The sequence below is a fragment of the Alexandromys fortis genome, unplaced genomic scaffold, assembly GCF_014885135.2.
Source record: "Alexandromys fortis isolate MF-2015 unplaced genomic scaffold, M_Fortis_MF-2015_v1.1 scaffold_59, whole genome shotgun sequence".
Lineage (NCBI taxonomy): Eukaryota > Metazoa > Chordata > Mammalia > Rodentia > Cricetidae > Alexandromys > Alexandromys fortis.
In genome coordinates this window covers 5,292,630-5,302,113 of record NW_026067943.1, presented here as the reverse complement: position 1 = coordinate 5,302,113, position 9,484 = coordinate 5,292,630, and the positions used below count along the sequence as shown (strand labels likewise).

The window sequence follows — 9,484 nt, the reverse complement described above, 5'->3', positions numbered from 1 at the left end:
GGGAGGGAAGGAGAGAGAGAGAGTACAGTAGTTTGGTTTGTTGCTTTTTTACTCTTGAAAAGGTTATCTTTAAAAGTTAGGCATGGTGGCACATGCCTATAATCACAGCACTAACAAGGCTGAGGCAGAAGAATGGCAAGTTCAGGGCCAGTCTGTGCTATACAATGAGACTATATCAAAAACAAATGAACAAATAATATGGCTGGAGTGATGGCCCAGCAGTTAAGAGCATTTGTTCTTCAGAGGATCTTGGTTCAGGTACCAGCATCCACATGCAGTCTTACTGCTGTCTATAACTTCAGTTCCAGAGGATGTGTAACATCCTCTTCTGGCCATCAAGGGAACTGCACAAATATGGTTTGCACACATACATGCCAGCAAAACACCCATACACATAAAATGGGAAAAAAAAAAAAGCCTTAAAAAATGAGTGGAAACATTCTAGTAGTAGCCTCCTGAAACAAATATCTTGTTTGTTGTGGTATTACAGGAAGAAGTGCAGATGACTTTCTAGAAAGACACTTTCTGAAGTGAAGTAATGAGGGTCAAGTGAGATATATATATATTCCACCCTCAAGGAAAATTAAAATTTAGAAATGTCTCATAGAGGGCTATATAGATAGTTGGATAGTTAAGAGTACTTGCTGCTCCTGAGGACCCAAGTTCAAGTCCAAGCACATGTCAGGAAGGGCATAGCTGCCTATAACTCCAGCTCCAGGAGATCCCACACTCGTCTTTTGGCCCCTATGGGCACTTGCATTCTTACATAAACACAAATCAAGAATAAGATCTTAAATGTCCAGTGGAGGTAGGTTTGAAGTAGTATCTTACTTATGCTAAAGGAGCTGAGGCTGAGATCTATGTGATGGTCATTTCTGCCACCACAGAGTCTCCTTTCCTGTCCATGTGGGTTTTTAAGATGGAAACACACGATTCAGGCTCTGGGGATTCATGTCTTTTCCAGTTCCTATAACTTAGGCTTTCAAGTAGTACTTACCTGTGTTGAATCCAGCTTTGATCCATTTTATCCTTACTCCTACTGAAGTAAAAACGAGCCTGTGACTGGATCTCTGTCTCTGAGTGTTAGGCCTCAGTAGAGCAGAATCCTGAGTCTGTGCGGGAGATGCCAGTTGACAGTAACTTTCCAGAAGGTTTGTTTCTGAGTAACGATGTGGTTTGCATGAAAAGTTAAACTCACTTCACGTAGTATTTAATAGAAAACAATCTTGGAAAAATAAGTTTGGGGCACTAGGTAAACCAGGAAATTAGGAGTATAGAAGTATACTTTATATTTTAGAGGGTTAATTAATAAGTTCTTTGTTCCTACGCCCTCTCCCCCTAAGAAAAAAGGTCTTTTCTAGTATATCTGATCAGCTTTTATTTTTTGTTTCAGGATGCAATTCGAAGTCACAGTGAATCAGGTACTTTACCCTAGTCATGTAGTGATCGGTAATGGGCTTTTTCTCTCTATGCTGTGATCTTCTGTTGGCTTATCTACATGCGGATTCTGTTTGTCTTGTCTATTAAGCCTCACCTTCAGCCCTGTCCAGCAGCCCCAACAACCTGAGTCCAACAGGCTGGTCACAACCCAAAACCCCTGTACCAGCACAAAGAGAACGGGCACCAGGATCTGGGACCCAGGAAAAAAACAAAATTGTGAGTATGGCCAATAATACCTCCTGCCCTTCAGGGTTCAGTAAAGATAAACTCTTGGAAATCAGAATGCACTTAACATATTTATGGGTGGGAACCTAATAAAATATATTGAAGGAAAATGACTGCCAGTATCCCCTGGCATGTTCACATTCTGTAGGTTGCCATTTGGCTACAGCTCAATAAACTGGCATCTCCTCAAGGACAGAATTGTAGCTACAGTGACAGTGTCCATCTTTAAAGGACAGATGGGGTGGGATGACCCTTCCTTTGATAGTCCTGCTCCCAGCAGGCTGTTGGCATTCTGTGGGTTGTGAATGATCTCCACTTGTTTCAGAGGCCTCGTGGACAGAGAGATTCAAGCTATTACTGGGAAATAGAAGCCAGTGAGGTGATGCTGTCCACTCGGATTGGGTCAGGCTCCTTTGGCACTGTGTACAAGGGCAAGTGGCACGGTGAGTTTGGGACCTATCTCCAGCTTCAGGGATCTAGCGGTCAGGTTTCAGCAGAGAGGGCTAGGGCCTTCCTAGTTCACAGTGGCCTTCTCTATGGGGATTTGATCACACCTGTCAATCAAATCAATTCTGAAATGTCACAGCATTCTAACCTTCCTTTAGTGTGTATAATAAAGTTCTAGTGATGCTGGGAAACCAGTGACCAAATATTAGCCCTGTAGTCAGGTAGGTGTCATTGCTGCTCTTTCTTCTAACTAAGCCAGTTCTGCTCTGGGACATGCTTCTTCACTGAGCAGGTGTTTGCTGCTTTGGTGGAGGACACCCTAGACACTAAGCAGCTGAAGGGACCTTAAAACAGGTACAAAGAGTAAGAGCTGCCAGCGTCCTCCTGCATGTTTACATTCTGTAAGTTGCCACAGCCATGCAGGACCTGCCACTAGGGCACATGTGGCTTAGAGTCTGTGTGCTTGCTGGACAGGTGACTTCAGCACTGCACCTTCTCTACTCGGATGAGCTGCATCTTATCTAGCAGCCTGTGTAGTCAGAGACTGCAGGTTCATTTCCCGGCTGCCCAAACCCGAAAAATCACACAAAAACTATTATTAATTATAATACTGTTTGGCTGATGGCTCCGGCGTATTTTTAGCTAGCTCTTGTATCTTAAATTACCCCATTTTTATTAATCTGTGCATCACCATGAGGTTGTGGCCCATCGCTAAGGTTCTGGTCTGGTGTCCTTCAGGCAACTACATAGTGTCTGACTCTGCCTTCTTTCTCTTTCTCTTTCTGTTCTGACTTCCTGGCTGGCTTTACTCTGCTAAGCCATTGGTCCAAAAAGCTTTATTCCTCAACCAATAAAAGCAACACATACACAGAAGGACTTTCCACATCAAGCCTGTCTTTAGTGCTGGGCAATGCCAGTTACCAGGTCAGCTATAGATGATAAAGCTGTAACTCACAAGAAGTCAGACTGGAGCCTCATGGGAACCTGTCTAGAACAGACTGCCTCAAGACCACATTCCTCAGGTTGAGGATCTACCCATCACCAGGGTGCTCTCAGCTGACTCAGACTTTGATTGTTGGTGCCTTGGTTACCTTGACTTTTTTTTTTTTTTGAGACAAGATCTTGGTATATGTGGCTTAGGCTGGCCACCTACCTCAGTTTTCAAAGTGAACAGACTTATAAATATTAGAGCTGCGTGGTGATGGCACATGCCTTTAATCCCAGCACAAAAGGAGGCAGAGGCAGGCAGATCTCTGTGAGTTTGAGGCCAACCTGGTCTACAGGAGCTAGTTCCAAGGAAACCCTATATCGAAAAGTCAAAAAAAAAAAAAAAACCCACAAAGTTGAGGTCCTAACTAGGAGGTGGTGGTACACTCCTTTAATCCCAGCACTTAGGAGGAAGAGGCAGGTGAATTTCTGTGTTCAAGGCTAGCCTGGTCTACAGAGTGAGTTCTAGGATAGCTGGGACTACACAGAAATGCTGCCTCTAAAATCCTTAAAGGGTTTCAAGAAATTTTATTATTCTTGTTAATATATCTAATATATAAAACATATTTGAATGTGATTTCCAACTATCCCTGGAGGTATGTTGTCTCCTGGGTGTTTCTGAAATTGTAGGGAGGTTGCCTGGATTGCTGCCTTGGTGGTTGTCAGTATTCAAGTGAGACACTAGTATGGACACCCAGCTCCCTGCCCTTCCTGGCTCCAGCATATTTTTCTTCCTCTTCTTTTTTTTAAAAATTTGGCCCTGGGCATGAGACTAACTTACTGACCTCTACTCTACTTCCTCTGAGAATGTGTTTTAACAGTCAGGTGTATATGCAGGCTGTGACACAGCAAGGGTTCAGTACTCCCATTGCTCCTTCTGGTCAAGGACCCTCTCTGAGCTCACTTAAGGGCCTGCTTCCTTGTCAGTTTGTACTTGGTGTGCCACTCATAGCCCTGGCATTGATTTCATCCTCATAAACTTAAGGTTGTAGAGTTATCCCATATGGCCCTACCTTGGTGCTCCCAGCATCATGTGGATAGAAGCTCCTTGAAGGCCTTTGTGGCCCAGTGTGAGATGAATAGCCATGATTAGCTGGGAGATCTGTTCTACCTGCAGACACACATGTTCCTTGAAAAGTGCTTCCCTATATTCCTTAGAATTAAGGACTTTTTTTTTTTTTTGAAAGAGCTTGCCATCAAAGCATGAGGATCCAATTTCAATCCCCAGCACTTAGATAAAAATTCAGCTGTGGTTATATTGTCGTGTCATCTCAGTGAGGTAGAAAGGGGCTCTCCAGGGGCTGACCCTAGTCTAGTCCTGGGTCCTAGTGTCAAATAAAATAAGGTAAATCCTAATGTATTTGAAAAATATAGTCTATGTACTGAGTGTAACTAACTAAAAATTAATTTGCAGGAGATGTTGCAGTAAAGATCCTAAAAGTGGTTGACCCAACCCCAGAGCAGCTCCAGGCCTTTAGGAACGAGGTGGCTGTCTTGCGGTGAGCCCACCCCTAGAAGCAGCAGGGTTGGGTAGGGCCAGGCTGTGCAGGTCAGCACCTGCTGTGGGTTCTGAGGGATGCTCCTTTAAGGAGGGAACTATTTCCTTCCAGCATTATGTGCTGGAAGCCAGAAGAGCCCTATGCATGGACACACCTCATCTCTGTAATCAATACTCAACAGTCCAGCTGTGTGAGGTTTGGCTTGTGGTAGGGGAATTGTTTTTCCAGGCATCTTTTTATAGCTAGTCTGCTTTGCTCTGGAGCCCAAGCCCTAGCTAGCCCTAGTTACTGAATCACTCTTAGGTTTGTAGGGATGAGCTGGACAGGGGTGGATTCCACAGATGAGGGGTTCTGTGCAGAGAGCATCCTCTGTAGGCAAGGCCAGCATGAATGAAGCTGGGCTTCAGCTGACTGCAGGCAGTGCTCTCATAGTGTGCTTTCCCTGCTTCTCCTTCCCCCAGCAAAACAAGGCATGTTAATATCCTGCTGTTCATGGGGTACATGACAAAGGACAACCTGGCCATTGTGACCCAGTGGTGTGAAGGCAGCAGTCTCTATAAACATCTGCATGTCCAGGAGACCAAATTCCAGATGTTCCAGCTAATTGACATTGCCCGACAGACAGCTCAGGGAATGGAGTAAGTAGACAGTTTGGTGAGTCCTTGTGGGAGCTGAACTGAGTGGCACCTGGGTGGGCTCTTTGACACTGGATGATGCACAGGAACTCTGAAGCTCCCATTCCTCATCAGCCAGGCCTAGCCACTGTTTGTAGGAACCTTGGGCCCAGGCAACAGGAACGCCCTCTGCTCACCAGTACTTTTGTCAATTAAAAAATTGTGTATATTTGTGTGGGTCACGTGTGCCAGCACTCAGGAGCTGGAGTCATTCATGAGCTGCCTGATGTGGGTGCTGGGAATTGAAACTGAAACTGGGTCTTCTGCGAGAGCCCTGTATCACTCATTCATAGTGCAGCCATCCTATTAAATTCTCACCACACAGCAAAATACCCAGTTTATAATAGGTCAGCCTTCGCACTGCTGGGCTGTCTTTGGATGAAATGTGTGGTAAAAATTATGGCATCTTCGCTATTTTTTTGTTTGCAAACCCTATCCAAGTTGGCAGTATGCGGGGCGAACTGCTACCCAGTTAGCTGATGGGCAGTGAGGCTTTTGAGTGCATTTACACTGTCTGTACCCTTTCTATAGGTAACAGGCTTGGGCTGGGAAGACAGGCTCCTGGGTGCCTAATAGTTAACTGATTGGTTTTTCTCCCTCACAGCTATTTGCATGCAAAGAACATCATCCACAGAGACATGAAATCCAACAGTATCCTTTGGTATCAAGTTTCTCAGCTTAGGGACCCAAAGGATCCCTTTTCTTACATATGGTTCACAGTGCCTGGGGAGAGCTTCTTAAAGGAAAACACATGGGCCTACTGCAGCCTGCAGTGACTGTGTCCACAAGACTTCCTTAATGTCTTTTTCCCCCCAACAGTGATCTGGAAACAATTCCTTTTAGAGTGGAGATACAAAACTTAAACTCAGTGAATTATACAAAATCTTTTTGAGATACTGCTGTACAGACGAGAAAGTAATATTTCCCACCCTCTGATGCACTGCTAGGATGTGTTACCAGCAAGTCCAAAGTGGTTGCTGCCTCTTGCTCAGCCATTCATACAGTAGATCAATGTGGTATTTGGTGGAAGACACAGATATGAAAAGATCCTTTCAAACTAAGTTATGACACAGGGCAGGAGAGCTAAAACTGTAAAGGTATATTATTGGTCTTGCCAACTGAAAGCAAATTGTTTCTGGTGGTTCTTGGACAGGTACCAAGAAAATGCTAGATCAATAGCTGCACATCATGTACCAAGAAGTGTGTTAGCTGAAATAAAGACACCACACCTTGTATAGTAACTCTATAAAATTCCAGGGATGTGACTTTGTTTTTTCATTATTTTCCCTGGCAAAGGCCAACTCTGAAAGCTTTTATGTAGTCTTTCCAACCATAACAGCCCTCACTGCAGTCATTGTGAGAACTCTGGCAATTGGGATAGTAGATCTGCTCTCATTATACATTCTGGGACTGGAACTAATCTCCTGACCTCCGCAAAAGGGCCATGTTTCTTGTGGGTTCCCTGGAATCAGTGTCAATTCAGATTGTTTCCTTTTCTCCACTGTTCAAGATTTGAAATTGCTACATGTTGTCCTGGAATGTACAGGAGTCAGCCTAGAGTCCACTGTTAGACACCGTATTCCTTGTTCCTCATACCAACTGTGCACCTTTTATGCTGTGAGACGGTACATGGTGTGGCAGTGTTAAGCTCAGCTGTGCTGAATGTCTGCTGGATTAGTGGCCATGACCACTTTGTTACACTTTCCTGAAGTAAGATTTTTGTTTTTTAGCAGCTAAGCAATGCTCTAAGATATTAGCACAGATGTAAGGTTTGAACTCCCATGGGCCAGCAGGTCACAAAGTTAGATGTGAGCTGATGGAAGTCACAGGTAGACCAGTTCCAGCAGGTATTTTGAAGGAAACATTTGGTGGTGAGTGCGAGTGCCACATAGAGGTGAACAGTCTGGGGTCCTGCCTTCTGGAAGAGAACTAATTTCAGAATTTGATTTAGTAGCGAGGTGAAGGAGGTAGAATGAATGCTAAACTGTCAGTCTCCTTAACAAGCATTGAGATATATTTCTCCATGAAGGCCTCACGGTGAAAATTGGAGATTTTGGTTTGGCAACAGTGAAGTCACGCTGGAGTGGTTCTCAACAGGTTGAACAGCCCACTGGCTCTGTACTGTGGATGGTGAGGAAGCTGGCCCCACACAACTTCCTGAGTACGATGCATGTGCTGGCCCAGAGCTGGGTGCATACCAGTTTTGGGAATTTGGTTGATCCCTGGTATCAGCTTAAGGCAACAGAGGCCAGAGCCCGGGGGTTTAATCTTTGGGGAGGAGCTACCCTGAGCTAAGGCCTGGACTCCCTCTGACTAGTTGGCTCCTGAATGTCTCTGGAGCCCATCACCCAGGGACTAACATACTTTGTCCTCATAGGCTCCAGAGGTAATCCGAATGCAGGATAACAACCCGTTCAGCTTCCAGTCTGACGTCTACTCCTATGGCATTGTGCTGTATGAGCTCATGACCGGGGAGCTTCCCTACTCGCACATCAACAACCGAGATCAGGTGATCTGCACAGGGCCTGGCAAAGCAGCGAGGGGCTGTTAGTTTCAGTGTTCAAACGAGTTTGCTCAACTGTTTCCTTCTTTAGATCATTTTCATGGTGGGCCGTGGATATGCTTCCCCAGATCTTAGCAGGCTCTACAAGAACTGCCCCAAGGCAATGAAGAGGTTGGTGGCCGACTGTGTGAAGAAAGTAAAAGAAGAGAGACCTCTGTTTCCCCAGGTTAGCACAGTAGTTCAAATATGATTGTATTCTGAGCATGCAGATGTGGTGGGGAGTGGACCTTCTGTGTTCCACAAGCTCTTAAGAGCTTGTGTGCTTTGGACACTTGACTGAAAGGTATGGCTGGGGAGATACCAAGTCCATCTAACCCGAGCACACTGGGATCTTGTTTCAGATCCTGTCTTCCATTGAGCTGCTTCAGCACTCTCTGCCGAAAATCAACAGGAGCGCCTCTGAGCCCTCTCTGCATCGGGCGTCCCACACGGAGGACATCAATGCTTGCACGCTGACCACATCGCCGAGGCTACCAGTCTTCTAGCTGATGTAGCTGTCTTTAGGCCACCAGGGGAAGAAGAGTCAGCAGGCACCACTTTGTTTCCTTGGGGGCAGAATGCATGTTTTCAGAGAAGCTGCTGCTAAGGACCTAGACTACTCACAGGGCCTTAACTTCATGTTGCCTTCTTTTCTACCCCTCCTGCCCTGGGAAAGGAAGCTGTCCACCATGCTAGCCTGCTCCGATCCAGAGGTATACAAGTCAGCTGAGTATTTTTAGGGCAAGAAAATGGCCTTGGAGAGAAGTCAAAGTGGCTCGCACTCTGGCTGCTGCAGGGACGTGCAGTCGGGAACTTGGCTTGCTGAGCCCATCTGCTGCAGGGCACAGACAGTGGTGCAGTGCCAGTGCCAGTTTTGCACATGGAGTCCTGGCCACCTGGGGGAGCCTGCTTTGGTACTACAGAACTTCACTTTGTGAATCGTGTCTAAGGTGTTCTGTGTGGACGGCTTTCCAAGAGCGGTGCTCCACCTTCGGGTAGCCTCCCACACGCTGAATTTGTCTTCCAGGAGCTGCCCCTATGGGGTGGGCTGCAGCCCAGCCTATCTCTAGTCACATCCTTGTCTGTAAGAAAACCAGGAATACAGGTTTTCTTAATGATTTGGGGTCTTAATTTTGTTTTTATTGCGTCTGACAAGATACAGTTATCTGATGGTTCCTCAATTATGTTATTTTAATAAAATAAATTAAATTTAGGTTTAATGGCTACTGACTCCTTCAAAAGTAATACTGATTTCACAGCATGGACACCTACTTGTTTCTTGTTTGAGGGTCTGTGCTGTGTGAGCCTTCTCTGCATTTACATGAACAGCCAAGCAAAAAGCACACAGGTTTAAGGAGCATACCCACACTCTAAGGAGTGAGCACATTTATAAAATATTTGATATCTACAGGGCTTTTTACAAAAATAAATTCAGGCTTAGAACAAACTTGCTCTGAATTACAGTGTTATTACACAGTACTACATTTACAGGCTGTTTTGGCCTCATGTCCCCTCAGATACAAGTGACTACTGGGTCAGGACCACAAAAACAGTGTCGAGCCTACTTTACAGGAGAGAACGGGCAGTCTGAGTGTGACACCTCAGTGTCTTATGCTCACTGCAAGGGGAAGATGGTGATGGGGTTTCCCTGGAGACCTTTACAGACAGGA

The 9,484-nt window shown here is 45.5% G+C and overlaps 1 protein-coding gene across 4 annotated transcripts in view; it reads left to right on the top strand.

Annotated features, from left to right (window-relative positions):
* Positions 1-9,027, top strand: part of Raf1 (Raf-1 proto-oncogene, serine/threonine kinase) — a 72,798-nt gene extending 63,771 nt beyond the window's left edge. For all 4 annotated transcript variants that reach the window (XM_050148628.1, XM_050148627.1, XM_050148630.1 and 1 more), the window contains 10 exons: positions 1,394-1,421; positions 1,529-1,656; positions 1,991-2,108; positions 4,514-4,598; positions 5,060-5,236; positions 5,877-5,923; positions 7,284-7,402; positions 7,650-7,781; positions 7,867-8,001; positions 8,177-9,027. In XM_050148628.1, coding sequence (XP_050004585.1) covers positions 1,394-1,421; positions 1,529-1,656; positions 1,991-2,108; positions 4,514-4,598; positions 5,060-5,236; positions 5,877-5,923; positions 7,284-7,402; positions 7,650-7,781; positions 7,867-8,001; positions 8,177-8,320 — 1,113 coding nt within the window. In that variant the 3' untranslated portion in view covers positions 8,321-9,027. The remainder of the gene's footprint in view (positions 1-1,393; positions 1,422-1,528; positions 1,657-1,990; positions 2,109-4,513; positions 4,599-5,059; positions 5,237-5,876; positions 5,924-7,283; positions 7,403-7,649; positions 7,782-7,866; positions 8,002-8,176) is intronic.
* Positions 9,028-9,484: the final 457 nt, after the last annotated feature.